The sequence below is a fragment of the Anomalospiza imberbis genome, chromosome 26, assembly GCF_031753505.1.
Source record: "Anomalospiza imberbis isolate Cuckoo-Finch-1a 21T00152 chromosome 26, ASM3175350v1, whole genome shotgun sequence".
Taxonomy (NCBI): Eukaryota; Metazoa; Chordata; class Aves; order Passeriformes; family Viduidae; genus Anomalospiza; species Anomalospiza imberbis.
Window position 1 is genome coordinate 2,301,781 of NC_089706.1, and position 21,449 is coordinate 2,323,229.

General features: G+C 56.6%; 1 protein-coding gene across 9 annotated transcripts in view; it reads left to right on the forward strand.

Moving 5' to 3' along the window:
• Nucleotides 1-886: 886 nt before the first annotated feature.
• Nucleotides 887-21,449, forward strand: part of FOXP4 (forkhead box P4) — a 58,305-nt gene continuing 37,742 nt past the window's right edge. For 3 of the 9 annotated variants that reach the window (XR_010993785.1, XM_068173566.1, XM_068173560.1), the window contains exons 1-2: nucleotides 887-1,075; nucleotides 20,493-20,709. Coding sequence is in view for 8 of the 9 variants with exons in the window: in XM_068173566.1 (XP_068029667.1) it covers nucleotides 20,509-20,709 (201 nt within the window). In the remaining variant the exon portion in view is untranslated. Of the gene's footprint in view, nucleotides 1,076-1,669; nucleotides 2,125-20,492; nucleotides 20,710-21,449 lie in introns of those variants that run through there. The other 6 variants (XM_068173562.1, XM_068173564.1, XM_068173567.1 and 3 more) reach the window with 3 other exon arrangements.

Consider the following 21,449-nt stretch of genomic DNA (forward strand, 5'->3'; position numbering starts at 1 on the left):
CTCCAGCTGTGTCACCCTGACCCGTGTTCCCAGCGCTGGGAGAGGGTTTGGGAGCAGCACCTGGGTGCTGGATTGGGTCCAGCCCCCTCACGGAGGTTTGGGGCCTCTCTGCAGATGTTTGGGTGCAATATCTGGGTGCTGGTTTGGGTGCAGCACCCTGACACAGCTCTGCTCCACCAGGGGCTCTGGGGACCCTGTCCCTGCTGTGGGACGGGATGTGGGGGTGTCACAGGGGGTATCACAGAGTGGAGTTGGAGGTGTTGGGGTCACCAGCTCAGCCTTTCGCTGTTCCCATCTATAAACGGGGCTCAGCGCCCCTGTCCTGGCTCTGCCCCGTGCCTTGAACGCGGTGTTTGGAACGTTCTTTCCCCACCCGGCCGATCCTGTGATCCCACGGAGCGCCCGGAGCCGTGTCCCCAATTCCCCCCCCCCCGTGCCTCAGTTTCCCCGCCGCTCCCCCCTTCCCCAAGCCCACGGCTTCGCTGCGCGCCGGGGACCGAACGCGGCAGAAACCAATTAGCGCAGGCATTAATGAGCAAAACGCGGGGGGGGACCAAGAACGGCGGCGTGAGGCGGGGGGAGGAGGAGGAGGCTCCATCCAGCGGGGTACTCCAACCAGCGGGGGGACCCCCCCCCAAAAAAAAAAAAAACAACTCCCCCGAGCGAGCGGGGGGCGGCGCGGGGTGGGGGGGGGATGCTCGGGCGGGGAAAGCGGCTGCACCTGCTTTAGAGGAACTATGGTAGGGCGGCCGGCGCCCGCCCCGCGCCGCCGCCGCGCCCGCGCCGCCGCCGCGCCGAGCCGGACCTGAGCGCGGCCACGGCCCGGCCGGCCCCGGCTGCCCGCGCCCCCCGCGCCCAGCCCCGCACGGCCCCGCTCCGCAGCGCGGCCCCGCCGCCGCCGCACGGAGCCCCCCCCCCACGGCCATGCCGCGCCGCCTCTGAGCTCCGGCCCCGCCGCGCCCGCCCCGTCGAAGTTTGGGGAAGGTGCCGGTGCGGGGAGGGCTGTGCAGGGGTGGGGGGGGAAGGAGCGGCGCGGCTCATGCCCGCCCCGGAGCCCGGCGATCGGCGCGACCAGGTGGGTGCGAGCGGCGCGGGAGGGTCCGCGGGCGTCCCCGGGGGAGGGGGGCGCGGGGCGGGATCCCCCGGCAGGTGCGGGGGGCGCCGGCCGTGTCCCCCCCCGGTGTCCCCTCCCTGCCCCCGGCGGGCCGTGCCCCGCGCTCGGCCGCGCCGCGCTCGGAAGTTTTGTTACGGCGCCCGGACAAAGGGAGCGGGGCCGGCGCTGGGGGAGCCGGGGGTGCGGGCGGGCCGGGGCTCGGCGGGGCGCGGGGGGCACCGAGGGCTCGGGGACCGGGGCGCTCCGTGGTGCGGGGTTCGCCGGGGGGGGCGCGGGGGGTCCCCGCGCTCGGTGCGCCCCGAGCAGCGCGGGGGTCCCGGTGCGTGCGGGCTGCCCGGCTCCGGGCGGGCGCGGGGGTCGCCGCCGCCCCCGAGGCGTTTGGGCGGCCGGTAAGCCGGGAGGGGGGGGTCGCAGCCCCCTCGGCGAGGGTGGGGTGTCGGGCCCCGGGAAAGTTGCGCTGCCGCCGGCACAGCCGCGCTGCCGGTGCCGGATCCGGACCCGCCTCCGCTCCGGCGTTTCGGGGGTCCCGCACCCCCCGAGGGGGCAGCGCGCCGAGGTAGGGGGGGGGGCCCGGCCGCCCCTGCCCTGCAGCCGCCCCAGCGCTCCCTTTGTTGGTGCTTCCCATTTCCTCCCCATCTTTTCCTTTCTCTCCGGCAGTTTTGGTTTAATTCCGGCTGCTGGAGGGCTCGGGTGGGTTTCCCCCCCCTTTTTTTCCCCTCGTCCATCACATTTTAACTCAGCCTCGACCCGCCGCTGCTTGGGCCCGGGGGTGTGATTCCCTCCTTGGAGAGAAATCCGTAAGTCTGCCCCAAGTTTTGCAATTCCTGGGAGAAGCAGCAGCCGCCGCCGTCCCCGACAACCTGCAGCCAGCCCGGCCGTCGCTCCCGCAGCGCCCTGGGAAAATCCAGCGCCGTGTCCAAAACCCCTAACCCAGACTGCAAGGTGAGGGAGAGGAGGACGAGGCACGGCTTCGGATGGAGCTGGAGAATATTCCCGAGAAACCCCCGCAGGTTTGGATTCCGGAGGGGCTGATGGCAGCCGGCTGCCCCGCGGCTCACCCGTGCCTGGGTTTCGCCCGGTTGTAAAGTTTGCGGGGCTTCCGTGCGCCTTTGTTTGGATGGGGAGAGAGGTTGGGGGGGCTTTTCCAAGGATTTTGGGGGGGTCTCTCTAACCCGGACACGATGCCCGGTGCCGGTGCCCGGTGCAGCTCAGCGGGGACGCTGCCGGCAGTGGTTGCTGATGGTACCGGCAGTGATAACGTGCTCGGGAAGAGTTTTTATTACGGAGCATCGTCTTCTGGGAGTTCCGAAATTCCCGGGCAGACAGCGCGTGCTGGCTCACCCGGAGCCCTGGATCAGCCTCCAGCAACATCCCCTTCCCACCGCCGTGTCCGCCGTCGTTGCGATGCTCTCCCGGCGCTGGCAAAGTTCAGGGATTTCTATTCTTCCCGGCTCCCTCTCCCCGCTCCGTGGGATAAACAAACGCTCCTCTGTCTGCTCTCCCCTCTCCCCCTCTCCGGGAGGAAAGGGCACTTCGGGAAGTGCCGCGGATGGCTCTGGATATTTCTCTGGGTGTAGGAAATCTGGTTTGAGTTGGCAGGCGCGTTCGGAGGTGTGGATGGGAGAGAACAAGTGGAGCGTAATTGGGTTTTCTTTTTCCATGTGGGAGCGATGCTGGTTTCTCTTTCCCCGTTTAAAACGCAAACAAGCCAAGGGCCGTGCGTCTCCCCCTCTCTCCCTCCTGTGCACTTTTTAATACAAATGAAAAATGTGCGGAGGAGAAAGTGGGAATAATTCACCAACCCCACTTTGCCGGGAGTCATGGTTGGGAAGCGCCCGCTCGGAAAACTTGTGCTGAGATTATTATTTTTTTTTTTTTCCTGCTGCTCTTAATATAGTCCTGGAGGAATTTGTGTCCGAATTCCTGCCTGGGATCGCTCCTCAGCTTCAGGCAGCTCTTCCCTCCCCATCACTTGATACCCCAAGATTTTCCTTTCCCCACCCTCCACCCCAACTTCCATCGGATTAAGACCTCACTTCTCCGTGAGTGTCGTAAAGCTGTGGGGCAGACAATAAAATTGTTATTAGTTTCTGTATTAAAAGGTTGGGTTGTTTTTAACCCAAACCAGAAGGAGGATTTACTTTTACAAATTTCTGCTGGTGTGTTAAAAATTTACACGGGGAATATGTTCCGTGGAGAGCAGGGATTTGATGTTAAATCAACCCAGCATGTGTCTCACGCAGGCGGCGTGACCCGGTCCCGGGTGTCGGCAGGGATGTGTTCCCTTTCATGCCTCTCCATATCCTCGATTAAAACACAGCAAAGTCTCAGGTTTTTCCAAAATCTTAACTCTAAATTAAGGATTTAAATTTTTTTTTAAATTGCCAGCCCACCTTAAAGTCCATCAAAAATAAATCTAACGAGCTCCAGGAGCGGGTGGGTGGAGGAAATACTCAGTGTTGGAAAAATTACTCTGCTCTCCCCCTTTTTATTTAATTTTTTTCTCCTTCAGGTCGCTTAAATCGAACCAGGAAAGGGGAAAATGTGGAGGAGAAGGGGCAGAATTCCCTGTGCCAAACCAGGGAGCTTTGTCAGAGATGTGGAGACCTGGGAGGCTCCGGCTTCTCCTGCCCTTTGTGGTGTGGGACTGGGGGCTGTGGTGAGGATCCCTGAGCCCTCTGCTCCTGGGATCTCCCAGAAATAATGCTGGCAGCTGCTGCTTTGAGCTGCTCCCCGTTTATTTTGATGTGGAATTTTAATTTATTATTTGTTGGGGGTGGGTTTTTTTTGTGGATCTCCCCCATCCCAATGCCCCTTTTTTAACGGGATTCTCAGTGTGGGGACAGGGGTGCGTCCGATCCCGGCCGGATCGAGCATCGCTGGCAGGTAAAATATAAAAATCCAAGGTGGCACCGTGGCAAGCAGCACAAAGTTGGATTTGATGGCAGGGGGAAAAGTGCAGGAGAACGGGATCGGTGTGGAAAATCCCCCTCCCAACCCCTGCACCCCGGGATGCGTCGCCCAGCGGGGTCAGGGAAGGAGGAGGCGAGGGGTGGGGAGGGGGGAAAGGCTGAGCAAACGGAGCGAGGTGGAATAAAACGGATTAAACTTGCTGCTGGGGGAGGTGGGGAAGGGGCTGGAGAAACAGATAATATCCAAAATATCTGTAAAATCCGTGTCCAGCCCCGCTGTCCTGCCTGGAAACCAGGCAGCCGTAGGTCTTTCACATCCCCTTTGGAGAGGGGAAGAGCAGGGAGCATTCGGAAAACAACAACAACAACAAAAAAAATCAGTGCAATGTATAAAAACAAGTGACACTAAAATATCTCCTCGGGCCCTCGGCCTTTCTCTCCTAATAACCCGGCAGGAATGCGAGTGCACTCAGTTGTGAAGTTGCTGCCCGGAGAGCCCGGCAGCTTTTCTTTTCCGCCGCTGGCTCGGGGGATGCTTTGAGTCTGCTGATGTTTGTGTCTCGCTGTGGGGCTGGGGAGGGGCCGGGGGGCTCTGGCTTTCAGGGTTTTCTCTCCTTTGATTTTTTTTTTTTTTTTTCTCCACTCCCCCTTCACCCTTTTTTCTCTTTTCTTGTCGGTCCGGCGGGGAGCGGGGCCGGAGGGGGAGAGTTGTGGGGCTGGGATTGCCTTTGTGGCAGCAAGGTGGGGGGCAACGGGAACGGGCTCATTCTTCCCACCGGGGAAAGGCGGGAGGAGAAGCCCGGAGGTCCCCGGGTTTATAACTCATACACATTTATGGCTCCTTGCCTTTCCCCTCAGTGCTGGGGTTTGGGAGCCTGAAGGATTTGGGGAAATTCTCTTATTTTGGGAAGGGAGGGCTGTGATGGTTTTCTTCTCCCCTTCATCCCTGTGGCTTTGAAGCCCAGCAGAGCGCTGGGATGGGGCTGGCAGGTGGGTTTGGGGTCTCCAGAGGTTGTTCCCCATTTCTGGGTGCAGGGGGGGATCCCACCTCCTCCTCCAGGGCCACCCTGGGTTTTTCCTCTGCTCCCGAAATGACCCCGCTGCTGCCTCAGCGTCACCTGCCACTTCTGGAAGTGGGAACTTGAAAATTTCCTGTCCCTTCCTCTTTGGTTTGCAGCTCCTGCAGCATGGACAGGGGGATTCTGCAGGGTGGAGAGCTCAGTCCTGCTCCATGGGCATCTCCCCCCAGAGGGACGAGCTCAGGCAGCAGGAGAGGGAAGGAAAAAGAGAGAAAATAAAACCACTCAGAGCTTGGAATTTCCATGTGTTTGCCTCGGAAGGTGTAAAAATCCTCCGTGAGCCACTCCTGGATGCACCTGATTGAAACTCAGGGGGAGCAGCTGGCTTGGAAATAACCCCAGGGGCTGGGACATGGCCCTGCATGGAGCTGGTGACACTCGGGGTGGCCCCAGAGCCCCCTGAGTGGCCGTGGGGCTGTGACCAGCAGCACTGGCTCCTGGGCCAGCTCAGGGCAGGGACTTGCACCCATTTTATCTCTTACAAAACCTCCTTGTGCTGCACCTTTTCAAGTCAAACAGAACTTGTAGATCAAGATGGGGCCGGGCACAGCTTGAAAAACTTCCTAATTTTTTTTTTTTTTTTTCTTCTCCCCCCTCTCCAAGTGTTTGGGAGATTAAATCCAGCCAAGACGCTGCTTCAGGGTTTGTTTTTGTTTTTTACAAACTTTTCCTAATTTAAACGGCTCTTGGCATGGCTCAGGCGAGGCTCCAGCACGGAACGCGTTGCGGTGATCCGGCTGCCTGTGACAAAAACGTGTTTGGAAGTGGAATGGCATCAGGGAAAAGGGGCAGGGGAGAGGCAGGAGAAGCAGAGGAGGAGGCGAGGAGAGATCCAAAGCCACGATTTATTTCGTAGGGATCCTGCTGGAGCAGGGATGAGCTGGAGGGAAGTCATTAAGGGATTCCTGCGCCACGGGCACGGGGTTGGCACCGGGATGCGCAGGGAAAGGAGCCTGGCGTGTGTCTGCATCCTTTCTCCCGGGGTTTATTTTATTTTGAGGGAAAAGCCAGGCTGTGTCTGCAGCCTGTTGTGCCGAGGTCTCTCTGGGGTGGAGCGATCTGGTGCCGGCGTTGCCAGCCCCGGTGACACTTCCCGGCGGCTCCGTGCCCTGGCGAGTTGGCAGCAGCTGTTGGCAGCGTGTTCCGGTGGAAGCTGTCCCTCCTCCTGGGCCGTAGAGCCAGGTTGGCAGCAAAACCAGGGTTTTTTCCTGGGAGAAGAAGGAGCAGAGGGTGGATGTGGAGGAAATCTCACCTTGCTCTGCTCAGGGCTCCGCACTGGGTTTATCAGAGGCGGAAGTCGGGGTAATAAAATGGTTTGATGGAAGAGTCCTTTCAAAACTGTGGGAAAGTGCACAAAAAAAAATTAAGGTGATAGAAGTGGAAAAAAAAATCCCATGAGGGGCGATGATTTGGATGTGGTTTTTTCTGCCTCTTTGGGAAAACTCCCCCGGAGCTGGAATGGGCAGATGGGGCTGGGGAGCACCAGGACGGCCCCGGCTGGAGCAGGAGGAGGAGGAGGAAAAGGAAGAGGAGGAAGCCCCAGTGGGATGGGTTTGTGCCCTGGGTGCTGTGCAGGTTGTGGTTGGCAGCTCGGGGAGCTCCCACAGCCATGGATCCGAGGCCGGGAGGAGCTGCTCGCCTGGAGCAGGTGCTCAGGAACGACTTCTTGGAACAGCCCTTGGCCAGAGCTGGGCTTATCCATGGGGATTTCACTGCTCCAAGGCTGATAAAGGCACAAAATCGGTGCCATTCCAGGTCCCTGCCTGAGCATCCCACTGCCAGCTTCCCTCAGGATCTGTCAGCTCTGATCCCAAACCCTTCTCTCGCTTTCTCCAGGTCCTGCTTTATTCCACAACCTGTAGATTTTAGGTGAGTGATTTTCTTTTTGCTGCTTATTGCGAGTCTGGGAGCTGGATGTGGATGGGACCACCTTGGAGGAGCTGTCACGGATTGGGAAAAGAGGGGACAGTGGAGGAGGGCTCTAGGTTGGAGGCTTGATGCAGAAGACAAGGCCAGGATTGTGCTGTGGAGTGAGGGATGAGCCGGGTTCCCAGCAGTTCCTTCCATCTGGAGGCCCCTTGGATTCAGATTCCTGCCTCTCCCGGGTGTCTGCCATGCCTGGGAGTGGGGATGTGCCCTCAGTGCCCTTCTGCTGGTGCTCCACGGCCCAGGGACAGCTCCTGGAGCTGGCGCTGGGCTCACGGCTCCAGTGGTGCCTCCCATCCCGTGCTGGGATCACGGCACTTCCCTTGGGATGGGGGTTCCAGCACGGGCCATCCCGCTTTGTCCCCACAGTCCTGGAGCTGCTGGGAGGGTGCTCCTGGAGCAGGAGTGACCCCACAGCCTGCAGGGACCTGGGGCTTCCTCAGCTCCTGGATTCTTCACCTCCAGCTCCTGGGGGACGGGAATGCCTGGCAGGGATGGCAGGGAATGGCAGGGGACATCCCAGGATGGGGGGAAGGAGCCCCACTGCAGCCTCAGGAAAAGCTTTTGGGGCTCAGGGTGGGCACAGCGGGGTTGGAGGAGCCACCCAGGGTGAGGGGACAACTTGTGGCAGGAAATACCTGGCAGAGCAGAAGGTCTTTGTTGAGGATCCAGAGTTTTGGGCTGGATCTGGGCAAGAACATTGGGCAGAGACCTTGTGCTGGACAGGGAGAAGAGCTCTCCTGTGTCCCCTCTGGGTGCCACCTGCCAGGCTGTGTCCCTTGTCCCAGCAGGGAGGGAGGTGCTGAGGAGCTCTGTGCCCCCAGGAGGGTTTCTGGCAAACCCCAGCAGGTTGCTCCTTCCTCCGGGATGCTGCCAGACCTGGCAGTGGGAGGGAAATTCCCTGGAGCGTGGGGTAACTTGGATGGGGAAGAGAAACACGGCGTTGCCGGGCCTGTTAAAAACAGAAGAATAGCAAATAAAGGCATGGGGAGAAGTGTCCCGTAAGTTTTGAGGCAGGAAATGTTAATTTTGGAAATGTGCTGGGCCAGGCAGAGCTGCAAACCCCTGGATTTTTATCGAGGTGGATTCAGGTGGGATTATAAAGTCTCCAGCTTTGCCTTTCTCTGGGATTATTTCCTAAGAATTTACATTTTTCCTTTACACCCCAACCTGCATTCCCTGCAGCTTCCTGGATGGATTTTTATCCTGCATTTCTGCAGCAGGGTCCTGCTGGGATGGGGTTGGGTTTGTGGGCAGGGCAGGGTCTCCCCATCCCCATCCCCTGCTGCCCTGCCCTGTGCTCGGCCTCAGCTCTGCCCAAGCGGGGTTTGGGGAGCCAGGCTGCCACAGATGTTCCCCATTAATAAATCAAACCCTCAAAATCAACAGGAATTCCTCATTTGGAAAACAAAAGGGGCCCTTGTCATCTGCTGGGTGGTAAAGCTGGGGCTGGGGGGTGAGGAGGAGGAGGGTGATGCTCCTGCTCCTTCTCCTGCTCATCCCATTGCTCCCAGCTTGTCTCAGCCTCTTGGAAGTCACAGTCTGGGGTTCTCATCCTCAGTCCCGCCTCTCTGGCAGGACCATTCCTTGTCCCTCTGACCCCAAAGCACTCGGGGTTTGTAGGGGGTCTGCAGGGGGTTTGGGCAGCAGAGCCCTTGTTCCCCCCATGGAGGTGAAGGGGAGGAAGAATTGGGGCAGATCTCTGTAATTTTGGCTTTTTGTGCATACTGGGGAAGGGAGATTCCTTCAACGTGCTCTCGAGAGAAAGAGGTGAAGGGAAATGTCCAAAAATCCATCCTGTGAGAGGTGGGAGCGCGAGCGTGCCGGAGAAACCCCGGGAAGGGATTTCTGGCTGAGCTCCGCTCCCGTGGCACGGCACAACCTTCACTCCATCCCCTTTTTCCAAAGTGACAGGAGTGGGATTTGGGCTGGAGCTGGGATTTGACTTTCCCAAAGTCAGTCCCAAAGGTGCCGGGGGCTGCAGGGTCCAGCTCGGCTCTTTCCCACGGGATGGGTCTCGGGGCTGGGCTCTGCATCCTGAGGGATGCTCGGGACCCTCCAGATGCAGCCCACAGCCCTGTCTGGGTTATTCCCCCTTCTCCTTTTCACCCAGGTTTTATTCATAAAAGGATACATGGCAGGGCCTCTTCCCAAATCCCTTGAAGTCTTTCCCTTGATTCTGGTGGGCTCCCACTGAACAAATTCCATTTTCCCTGGGAAGTGGAGCTGTGGCTCCGAATCTGGGTCAGACTTTGGAGCTGTCAGAGCAGCCTTGTCTGTGGATCAAACCCCTCCTCATCCCTGCATCCACAGGTTTTCCACCAGCTCCGACGCCGGCACTGTGGGCTGTGCCTGGAAAGGAAGAATGCTGGGGTGATCCCCCTGGTCTGTGGGGTTGGGGGTTTAAAATCCTCCCTGAGGAAGAGTCTGCTCCGTTTGGGAAGGCAGTGGGAGGGAGCTTGGCGGGTGAGGGGGTGGTTCGGGGGCTGCTGCTGGCTCTGGGCAGGGTCGGTGCTGGCTGGTCCCTCATGTCCCCACCGTGCCGGAGCAGGGGATGGGTCGGGAGCGCCGCTGCTGCTGAATTTCCAGCTGTAAATTTGGGATGGAGCTGTGGGAGGAGACAGGGCCGTGCCCATCCCTCTGGGAAAAGGATGGAGGGACACAGCCCTGTCCCCTCAGAGGGGGACACACAGCTCCTTCCACTGCAGCCTGGGTCCTTCCCAAGCGCTCTGGGAATCGTTGTGGGAATGAGCTCGAATTGCTGGGTTTATCTGGAGGTTTAGAATAAAAATAGGGGGTTGAAAACTCCTGGCAGTGGGCAGGACTGTGCTGGGGCTGGAGAGGACATGGGGGACACGGGCCAGGGATGTGGCTCATGTCCCTGAGGGATTTGGTGTCCCCAGCTGTGTCCTCTTCACAGCTTGTCTGATTCTGTATCCCGATGTTGTTGCCTTCCCTCACCGCGACGTGATGATTTTTGGTCTGGGGACAACAGGGGACATCCCCTGGCTTGGTACCCTGCCTGTGACAGCCCCTGTGACACCATGTCCTGCACTGGGTGATCTCGGCGCTCTCTGCCCACCCAGGGACAGCGTGGGGACAGTTTTGTGTGCCTCTCTCTCACAGGAGATGCGGGAAGAGGATGTGACTGGATTATGGAGGAGCAGTGCCAGCGGGGACTCAGGGGCTGAGCTGTGGCTGCCGTGGGACAAAGGTGACACCCAGAGGGTGGGCACCCAGCCCAATGAGGGGACCCTCACCTGTGACCCCATGCCAGAGCCCTCAGCTGGGGGTTTTGGGGATCTCCCCTAAAAAAGCAGCTTCCAGTTGTCCAGTGGCGAGTCCTGCTCAGGCAGGGGACACGTTAGGAGCCAGGTGGGCACGGGGGACCTCGAGCCCCTCCTTGACCCAGCACCCCGAGGTGCTCGCAGGACCCGGGACTGCAGGAGGGTGACAGCAGTTGGTGAATCATTAATGTTTTTAAAGGATGAGGGTTATTTTTAGGAGGGGTGGAGGGAGCCCAATTCCTGGGAGTAATCCCTGGGATTTGCACGGCGCTGTGTCCCACGGCACTGGGAAGGTGCCGGGGGGTTCCTTGGCCACCGAGCTGGAGCAGCAGCAGCCACCTGGGGGCCAGGACACCCTGAAGCTGGGCTTCAGGATCTCACCATTCCCAGGAGGAAGCGCTGCCTGGGACGAGCAGGGGTGCAGGACATGGATTCACTGTCCCCTTCCCCAGCTCTGTCCCAGTCCAGCCCGGATGTGCTGGTTTTGGGAAGACGCCGTGTCCCGCTGTCGCTGAGCTGTGGGGATGCCCGGGAGCCTGGATGGATCAGCACACCCTGGGAATGCCAAGCGTGACCCTGGAGCGGTGCTGTGGGACCAGATCCCGTCCCTGTGTGCCAGGCTGGCATCCAGAGGGACGCTGGAGCCGTGGCAGAGGTTTGCTGCCATCCCTGCAGGATCCATCCGCGCTGGGCCGGGCGGCGCCTCCCAGATTCCCCGTGGAAGAGCCACAGAGAGGGATGTTCCTGGGAAGAGGACGCTCCTGGGAAGAGGACATGGTGGTTGGACGTGGCTCATCCAGGTGACACCAAGAAGGAGAACCTGGTGACCTTCTGACCTCAGCACAGGATCCTGGTGGGAAGCACTTCCCGCAGCCAAGGGATGCTCCTGCCTCTCGTGCTCTCTTCCCAACACCTCCAATATTAAATGCAGCATCCCACTCCCCTCCGTGGGCACCAAGCAGCATTCCCAGAGCAGGATCCCAGCACAGCCCTGCTGAACATGCTGCCTCCCAGATTTTAGTGGAGAAATCTCCGGGGTTATTCCCAGCCGAGCTGTCGGGAGCCGTGCTTGTCCGCGGGGCTGGGTTTGCTCCGTGGGGGTGGCAGGTGCCCAGAGAAACCAGGAGATGCTGAGGCTGGCCGTGGAGAAGCCAAGCTGTGCAGGAATAAAATCAGGGAAGCTGTTTGGAAGCATGGAGCTGGGCTCTGGCAGGGCTGCGAGACGGAGCCGGCCTCGGGTCACGCTGCCTCGATCGGGATGCAAAGAAAAATGGACTTCCGACCAGGAGTTTGAAAATGCCCAAGGATAGTTCTCGCCCCCACTGCCTTTTTTCTTCTCCCTCCTCATGAGCAGCATAATTTCTGGATGGAAACCAGGCCTCTTCCTGCATAGAAATGGGATTTGCCGTGGAAAGCATCGGGGAGCGCATTAGCCAGAGCCTTTTCCGGATGAATTTTTGCACAGACACGACGGAGTCTGGGAAAACTTGTGGCATCCGTGTTCCTCCCTCCTGCTCCATAGGTACCGTGCCTGTTTTTTCTTGTCCTCTGGATTATTTGAAGGCCAGGAGAGACTTTTAGCAACTTCCAGTCTTGACTTCCCGTGGACTCAGCTGGAAAATTTCACTCGGGGTGGGACATGGGAGGCCGAGTCCCAGCCCTGGCGTCGCTGAGTGTCCCTCACCTGCTCCAGGGCGTTTCTCCCTCCCTGGCTCCATCCTTGCCCTTTGCAGCCTCTCCTGAGAGGATGGGGAGGGGGGAACTCCTGGAGTTTGGGGTTTATTTTGATTTAAGAGCTTCCCCCGTTGCTCTCCTTTTCTGGGAGCTTTCGCTTTCCCAGGGATTGAGCCGGGACATTTTCCCGTGTCCCTGCTCTTCCTCGCTCCCACAGGGCAGTGTCCTTGAGCCTCCATCCAAGAGGAAGATGCCTCCTGTTCCTCAGGTGTCCCAGGCTCAGGAAGGCGGGTGTGGGACCATCCTGGCTGGGAACGGGGGGCACGGAGGAGATTTTGGCCGGAGCATTCCGTGTGCTCCAGGTGGGATGAGGGCTCTGGTGCCAGTGGGAGCCTGCAGCAGGAATTCCAGGTGGGATTTACACCAGGGGGATGTGTCCCCAGTGTGTGAGTGTCAAAAACGGAGTGAGCCAGGCACTGGGTGTGTGGGAGAGGCTGGAACTGAGCTGGGATTTACGGGGAGATGCTGGAAAAACCTTTGGGAAACTGCTGTGGGTGATGCCGTGTTGGTTGGAGCTCTATCCCACACCAGCGATGGGAGCTGCTGGCAATTATTTTAATGGGATTTTGGGGGGGATTGTGCTGATAACCTCACCCTAAATCCTAAAAACCTCATCCCGTGTGGAAGCACAGAGCAATGGATGGGAGTTGTATGTGGTGGGAATCTCACCTTATCCCATGGGTTTGTTTGGTTTTTTTTCCCTGGGAGTTTGGAGGGTTTTTTTTTTTTTTTTAATTTTGTTCCCTCTGAAATTTTTTCCCCACCGTCTTCATTATCATTTTTGTTAATTAGATTGTGCTGGGAAACAGTCTCTATTGAAAAGCAAAAAGCTGTGAGATGGGTTTTTCCAAGTGCGGCTGCGTTCCGGGGCTGGGAGAAGGACGGGGAGAGGGAGAGCGAAGACGCTTGAAAGAAATATAATTTTTTAAAAAATAATTTCTTCATAAAGCTCTTTAAAAAGAAAACCCCGGGCCCCCTTCCCCCACCACGGCCACCTCCCCTCTTCCCCCCCCTCCCCAATTAAACGATTTGAATTTCCACGTTAACCGCTTGGTGCTTCCTCGGCGCCTCAGATGATTAGAAAGGGATATTCATTTATGCCTTTTAAACGCCGCCCCGATTAAAATCAGAGAGATTTTTTCCTTCATCAAAATCTAACATCCTTGAAAAATTAATTTGATGCCTCTTGTTATCAATTAATTGAATCTCGTTGGGAGAGAGGCTCGTGCGGCGGGTGGTTGGAGCCGGCCCTTCTGTTCTTAGTTGCTTTCCCCCCTCTCCGCTCCCTTCCGCTGCTTCCAAACACTGGGACATTATAAAACTCGCCCTTTTCTTTTTTATTTTAAATATATTATTTTTACTCATCTCATAAAATAAAATAAATGAATAAAACTCGCTCTCTCTCTCTCTCTCCCCGCCCTCATCCTCCATTCCCCCTGAGTTCCTCTCGGATGAAAGACCCTTTTTTCCCTTCCTTTCTCTCATCCCTCTTTCCTATAACTTCCGAGAAAGGGGGAGAGAAAGAAAAGTTGGGGCTTTTAGCAATTTCTCGGCGGCCAAGGTCCGTCTTTCTTCCTTTCTTTAACGGGGGATATTGGATATTTCATTTGAATCTCCTTTTTTTCAATTAAAAGTGCCCCGTTCCTTCTCTTCCAGCTGCTCCATTCTCCTGCCCTGGCTCGGCAGCCGGAGAAGTGATTTTCCTTTCTTTAATATTTCAGCTCTTCCCCTGAGACGGGCTGCCTGCCTTATTTTTTTTTTTTTAATAGACTTTTTCTCCCTCTATTAAACTTTTCCAATCTTCGTCCCTTTATTTTTTTTCCCTTCCCACCTCTTTAAACAAAAAAAAAAAAAAAAAAAAAAAAAAAAAAGAAAAAAAAAATCCAGGAAAAGTTATAAAATGGGAAGAACTGGGTCATTCAGGAAGTTATTGAAATAACTTCAAAATTAGGCTTCACTCTCACTCTCCTTGGAGTGGTTCTGCCTTTGGATCCAGTCTCTTCCCTTGTGGCTCCATTATTGATGCCCGGTTGGGAATTGGGATTGGAGGTGTTGGGGGATAACCCAGATGAGAGCAGAGAGGTGGTTTTGGGTTTCTTTCAGGGAAGGATCTGGCATGGGATTTGGTGGGGGTGTCCCATCCGAAGGCTCCGCAGGGATGGGGAGGGGATGTGTGCCCTCAGGGGTGATTTGGTGTCAGGACCCCGGTGTCACCTCCCCCTGTGCCCTGCAGTGTCCCCTCACTTCTTGTTTCCACCTGGGTTTGGGATCTGACAGGTGAGAGGCTCTTCCAGCCCTACCTGTCCTCACTGAGGGGCCTCTCCTGCTCCTGAGTGAGGCCACCAAGGATTTTGGGGGCTGGGGAGAGGGTGACCCTGATCCATGTGCACAGAGGGAGTGTTTTGGGATCTCTGAATTCCCATTTGGATTGTGTTTGGGCAGAAGGAAAGCAAGTTTTTAGGGGGATGAGAAATTAGGGGATGCAGGGCTGGACCTGGCACTGCGGTGGATGATGTGGCTCCATGGGGGCTTCCTGGATTTTGGGGAGTGCCCCCAGCCTTGTTCCCAGTGGGAATCCTGCAGGATTTGGGCACTGGGCCTGCATCCCAAACTGATGGGACAGAGGTGCCAGACCTGCATCCTGACATGATGGGACACCAGGCACTGGTCCTGCATCCCAACCTCATGGGTCACAGGTATTGGACCTTCAACCACACCTGATGGGGCACAGGTACCAAACCTGCACCCTGACATGATGGGACACAGGTTCTGGATCTGCATCCTGGCCTGATGGGACACAGCATTGGACCTACATCCCAGCCTAATGGGGCTTTGGTGCCAAACCTTCATCCTGACCCACCAGGACATGGATACCAGTCCTTCACCCCAGTCTAATGGGACACAGGTGCAGGATCTGCATCCCAACCCACCAGGACATGGATACCAGACCTGCATCCCAGTCTAATGGGACACGGCTACCAAACCTTCATCCTGCCTCAGTGGGACACAAGTACCAGACCTGCATCCCAGTCTAATGGGACACGGCTACCAAACCTTCATCCTGCCTCAGTGGGACACAAGTACCAGACCTGCATCCCAGTCTAATGGGACACGGCTACCAAACCTTCATCCTGCCTCAGTGGGACACAAGTACCAGACCTGCATCCCAGTCTAATGGGACACGGCTACCAAACCTTCATCCTGCCTCAGTGGGACACAAGTACCAGACCTGCATCCCCACCTGATGGGACACAGGTGGTGGACCTGCATCCTGGCCCACAGGATGCTCCATCACCCCAGCAGTGACCCATGGTGGGTGCAGAGACCACCAGCACCCACCGAAGGGCTGCCCCCGGGTCCCCACGTGTGGTGGCTCCTGAGCAGCGAGGTGGGAGCCCCGTGCTCCACGTCACTATTTAATTAGACGTCCCTGATTAACAAAACTTGGCGTTAGGCTTCCTCCTGCCCTCGTCTTTCCTGGCTCCGAATCAATGGCTTTGATATGCTAATTAGGGAGTAATTTAATTTCAAAAGGCCGCAATTAACAAGGGTGTTGTGGACATGCTGTAGTTAAGCGGCGTAATCTAATTTGCATTAGTAACAAGCAGGGACTAATTAGAAGCTTAATTAGACACTTAGACGGCTCTTGTGTTTACTTTCTTAATGAGATGGAGTGGGGTTCCTTTTTTTTTTAATCTTTTCAAGAGCACAGCGAGGGAAGCCAGGATGGAGCAGGATGGGGCAGCAGCCCCGGTGCCCGGCACGTGCTCCGGGATGGAGCAGCAGCCCCGCGGTCCCAACACCGGCCTGGCCACCTCCAGCCAGTCCCACAGCCACTCCGGGAGGCGTTTTGTATTCCTCGAAGCTTGGAAGGGAACGGGAGAGGTGCCAGGCGGGCATTGGTGTCTCTGGGAATGCCTTGTGTGGGGTGGGCACGGGATCTCCTGTGGGGCTGGCTGCACTTGGGGCAGCTCCGGAGAGCAAGGGATGCTCGGGGGTGACAGGCTTTGGAGAGGCAGGTGGGGCTTGCCAGGAGCACAGGAACAATCCCAGGGCTTCCCATGTTGGAGTCCTCGCACTTCCAGGTGCTCTCCAGCTCTCGGAGTGAGCTGATCCAAGGATCCCTGATTTTTGGGGGGAGGAGAACCTCGCTGTGGCCATCCCTGCCTGGTTTCCATAGAGTAGCAAAGGCTCCTCTGTGCCTACCTGTCCCTGGTGCCCACGAGTGTAGCTGGGCTGGGCTGGCACCAAGGCAGGTGAGGAGAGCCAGGGGGTGAAGGTGAAGCACCAGAGGTTGGCTCTTCCCAAAGAAGTTGCTGGGAGTGAGATGAAAGTGGGAGATGAAAGTGCCCAGAGGTGAGATCCCATTAAAGCAGTGCCTGGGCTTAGCCGGTCCCTGGTTCCTTAAATATCTTCTAATTTACAGTAATGCTCCGGATTCGTCTCAGCTCCCCCAGACTTTTATTTTAATCCCCTTTCCACATTTCCATGTGTTTATGTGTTAATTAAAGGGTAAAAAGCCACTCTTGGAGCAATCATGGGCTGCTGCTTCTCTTCCAGCGAAGCCTTTTAGGATTAGCAGCCGCTTCCTAAAGCCTCGCGGTGCCGGAGCAGGACGGGCAGGTTGCTCAACTTTCCGTAGCTGGGAGCAGATCCAGTGCCTGGGATCCAGCTTTCCTGAGTCCTCTTCTCCTTCCAGCTGTGCAGAGGAGCATCCTGCAGATTTCTGAGGGCTTTGTGGGGGCTTTGCTGGGTCTGTGCTCCTTTGGGATCCACCAGTACCCAGGGGAGAGGCCGCCTGCTCCCCTCCGTGTCCTGGCCAGGCTGGAGCTGGGAGGACGGCTCTGGAATACTGCTTTGGGACTGGGATGACTCTGGAATATTGCTTTGGAACTGGGATGTGGTGGGAGGGGTGGAAACAGCCTCTGGAACCTCTCAGTGTCAGTTTGTGTCGTGTCACCTGTGCTGTCCCAGCTCGTGGAGATGTGACGGGAGAGTTCTCCCAGTGGTGTTTCCCACTGTTATTCCTCATCCCTCCCTCCTGGGCGATGGTTTAGGAGCTCTTGGAGTTTGTGGCTGGGGACACTCAGGGCAGGGTAACCCACAGTGGTTGGGGATGGGGACTCGAGGACAGGGACAGCAGGGTCAAGGTGACCTGAGTCCATGCATGGCCCACGAAGAGCAGCCCAAAATTACAGAGCTGCCGAGGGTTGTGGTGCCGAGGATAATGAAAAACAGGGAAAGCTGCTGAAATTGGTGTTGGGGCAGTGGTTTCTGAGGAGCTCGTGGTGTGGCTGTGGCTGTTCCAGCAGGTCCTCGGGGCTGGGAAGTGCCATTGGATTTTCTTGTCCTTGGAATCAGGTGGAGCAGTGGCGGCATTGCTTCGGACAAGTCTGGATGGCCCAAAATTCCTTGGGAGCTTTTTTGTGGGGGGAGATCACTGCTTCATCTGCTCTTGCTGCTCCTAAAATCCCACATCCATTGCTTTGAGCCCATGGTTTTGGTCACCTCCGTGTTCATCCTTCCCTTCTGGAAGGCTCCGTGGCAGTGCCAGGTTCCCTGGCACAGCACACACGTGGAGTTCCCACGGGAATCGTGGCACGCGCGGTGGGAGCCGCGTCCCCAGCCCCTGCTCCAGCCCCTCCCTCCCAGGGAAGCTCCGGGCATCCATCAGCCTGTTAATTGCGCTAATTAGAGAGTGCGGAGGTGTTAATTGGAAAACCCTGGGATCGTGCCTGTTTGCGGGAGGGATGGATGTCAATAAACCGGGATTGATGACTGGGATGGCGTGTGCTCCGCGCAGGTTAGCGGCGAGTCGGGGGATGTCAAGGAAATGTTACTGCTCAGATGAAGCAATTGTTAATTAAAAGCCACGGTAATTAATACACCCTCGTTGCCATATGGTCCTGCCGAAGGCAGGGGGATTCGTTGCTCCGTTTGTAATTCTCCGTTTCCTTCCCTTTGTCCTGCGGAAGGTGCGTGGTTGGATAAAAGGGGGGAACAAAAAACGCAGAGCAGTGGTTCAGCGAGTCTGAAATGGTAATTAATGGTAATTAACGATCCATTTGTGCAGCTTCTGTTGCTGTTGCCGTTGGAGGGGGCTCCTCCCTCCCCTTTTAACCAAACCCACCCTTTCCCTCTGGATGTGGGTGTTGTTGGATCTTCCCGCTGACTGTCTGGGCACCGTCCCTGCCTCTCTGCCTGGGGGAAGGTCTGATCCTGCTGAGCCCCTCTGGATGCCGTGCAGGAGAATCCCTGGAATACTGGTTGTGTTTGAACTGCGAGGGATGAGCAGCAGGAGCTGGGATGCTGCAGATCCCTCCCGGCTCTGTGCAGGGCTGCACGTGTGCTCTGGCATCATTCAGCCGAGTTCTCCTCTTCCCACTCATCCCAGATCTGTCCTGGCTGGAAAAGTGCTTGTTCCTAATTTAAATCCACTTTATAACCTCGCAGACACCGGCTTCGTTTTTTTTTTTTTTTTTCTTTTTCTTTAAGGTTTTGTAAAACTTTTTATAGGAATGGAAATATTTCCATTATTATGATGATGACTTTCTTTTATGACTTCCCTCGCAGCGCTGTTGGGATCCCAGACACTCCAGCATCCCAGAGGGGTTTGGGAACGGGAAGTGGAGTTTTACAGGACTTGGAGAGGGAACTCAGCTGGCCTGGTGTCTCCAGCTCCGGGAATCACCCGGGCTGCAGGAATCTGCTCCAGCATCCCGCCTCTGGCAGGGGCTGGAACCACCAGAGCGAGCCCACGGCTCCTCCACCAGCAGAGATTTCCTCCTAATTCCCAACAGTTAAACTCCAGTTTATGCCCGAAGCCAGGAAAGTTTTATATCCTTTCCAAAACTGTCTTTTTTTCCTTTTCTTTTTTTTTTCCTCCTTTTTTAATACTTCCTGTTGTAACTCTGGATATTCCTGTTCTCCATGTAAAAGTTAAATCCCTGCTGGAATACTGATGAGTTTCTGACTCTGGTGATGCCGTTCGAGTGTCGGACACGAAGTGTTCCCCGTGGGGCCTCGTGGATTTCGGAGGGAAAATGGGAATAGGAACAGCAATAATTTCATATTTCTGAACTTGAAATCCTTGAAATTCAAAGTGGGGTGGGAAAAAATGTAGTTTTAAGGAAAAAGGTGGGGGGTTTATTCTGGATTTTTGCTCCTAACGCGGCATCCTGTAAGCATCCCATCCTTGGGAAGCTGCTCCAACCAAACCCAAATCCCAGTAATCCCCTTAACCTTGAGCTGTCCCACAGCCACCGGTGTGTCACCCCCAGAGCCCTGGGACAGTGGGAGGGAGCCAGGAGCTCCCCTTGGGAATGGATGTCACTCATATCCCCTGCGGAAATGACTTTTGAAATGCAGATAATCTCCAACATGCAAATGAGCAGCTTGCTGCTCCCTGTTTAATATGAATGATCAGCCCCTGAATAGCGATTATTACACGCCACATTTCAGCAATTATGTTGTTCCTGGTTTGTCTCGCTGCCTTTTGGGGTGTGGAGGGGGGAAATAGGGAAAAAAAGAGGGTGGAAAGAGAAAGGGGGGTGGTGTTTTTTTCATCCCATCCCTCTGGTTTTGTTCCCATCTTGTTACAAACTCCGCGAGCGGCGGTGGGTGAGCGCTGAGCCCGTGCTGGTGGGATGGAGGGGTGTGGAAGTAAAACTGCTTCTCCATGGAGGAAAATGTGTGTTGGGAAGGAGGGAGAGACCCTCACTCCTGGGTGGATTCCGTGCTGCTGCTTTTTTGTGTCAGGGCTGGATGTGGCTCCAGCTGGATGTGGCAGAGACCAGTGCTGGGTGTGCTGGTCCTGTTTCCTCCAGTGCCAGCCCAAATCCAGGAGTTTCTCCCAGAAAAAGGCACCCTCCGCTTCAGAACCACCAACCTGCCACTCATCCAAGCCCACTGAGCAGAAACTGGGAGAAGGGAAGGATTTTCCAACCCGTGTGCTGCTGGGCTCTCCTTCCCACATCCCAGCTCTGCCATTCCTTTGGGTTTCCTGAGCCTGGCATCTTCTGCCAGGTGGTTTCTCCTGCTGGGAGGAGGTGGTTTGCTGGGAGATGAAGCACTTGGAGGGAGTGTTTCGACTTTGTTAGGATTTTCAGGGTGGAATCTGAGGTGCGGGTTCTCTGTGGTTGGTGTCCATCCTCGCTCTCACCATGAAATACTTTGGGATTTGGAGAAAACAAACGGATTCCTGGAGCTCTGTGCCTTGCACCAGGCTCAGGGAAAGCTGGAATTGTGGGTTTTCCTAAGGAGTGGGTTGCACTTGCTTTGCCTAGGGACGTGCAGCGTGTTTGTAGCAGCTCCACATTTATTTTTTGGGGTGAACTGAACACAGCTAAAACCCAGCAGGGTTTGACATCTCATCCCACCGGAATCGGGGACAGCCAGCGATCTCAGGCCCCGTTCTCAGGCTCTTCTCTCCCCTCTTTAGGTCCTGCTAGCGAGTCATGATGGTTGAATCTGCCTCTGAGACGATCCGTTCCACGCCCTCGGCGCAGAACGGGGTGAGCAGCCTGAGCAACCAGCCCGATGGCGGCGGCGGAGGCAGCGGGGGCGGCCCCGGGGGCGGCGGCCGCGACGGAGCCGCCGGAGCCGAGGCCAACGGAGAGATGAGCCCCGTGGAGCTCCTGCACTTCCAGCAGCAGCAGGTAGGACGGGCAACCTATTCCTTCAAACGTGGCTTGCACAGGCAGCGGCGTCCTTCAAGGATGTGGTTTGGGGACAGCAGCAGGTTTTGACCCGCTTTGTCCTCGGGGTTGGGTTCCAGCAGGTTTGGCCATTCCTGGTTGAGCTGCCCCAAAAAACAGGGGTTTGTCCTTGTCCCACATCTCTTGGGAAGCAGAGCCCATCCATCCCTGGGGATGGAGTTGGCTGGTTTTGGGGGAAGGTCCTGCCTGCTCTGCCCCCCATCAGTCTGAGGGGCTGGGACACCAAAAACCTTGGCTGTAACACCAGGAGCAGGTCCCCCGAGAGGATTTTGGTTGTCCAGGAGCTGCTTTCTCATTCCTGGGGGCTCCTGGAGTTTGAACCTCACCCACATGGCCCAGGACGCGTGTGACAGTCACATGTGCATGGATGTGCCCCTGGGGTAGCCCCTGCCACACGTGTCCCCCGCCACACGCGTCCCCTCTCAGCCCTGGGGACGTGCCTGCAGCTTACCTTTCCAAACAAACTTTGGCAAAAAAACATCAATTTCCCTGCTCGGCTACTAAATAAGGCAATGATCCCTCGCCTCGTACGGAGATCGCCTCCCTGAGCCATAAATTCCAGCGTGAAAGCTGTAAAAAATTGCTGTGTCTGATACTTTAGTAGGGAGTGCTGTAAATCCATTACCTGGATAACAGGCGTTCCGCACGCCGCTAAGCCCCTGTTCCCCGCATCCAAAGGG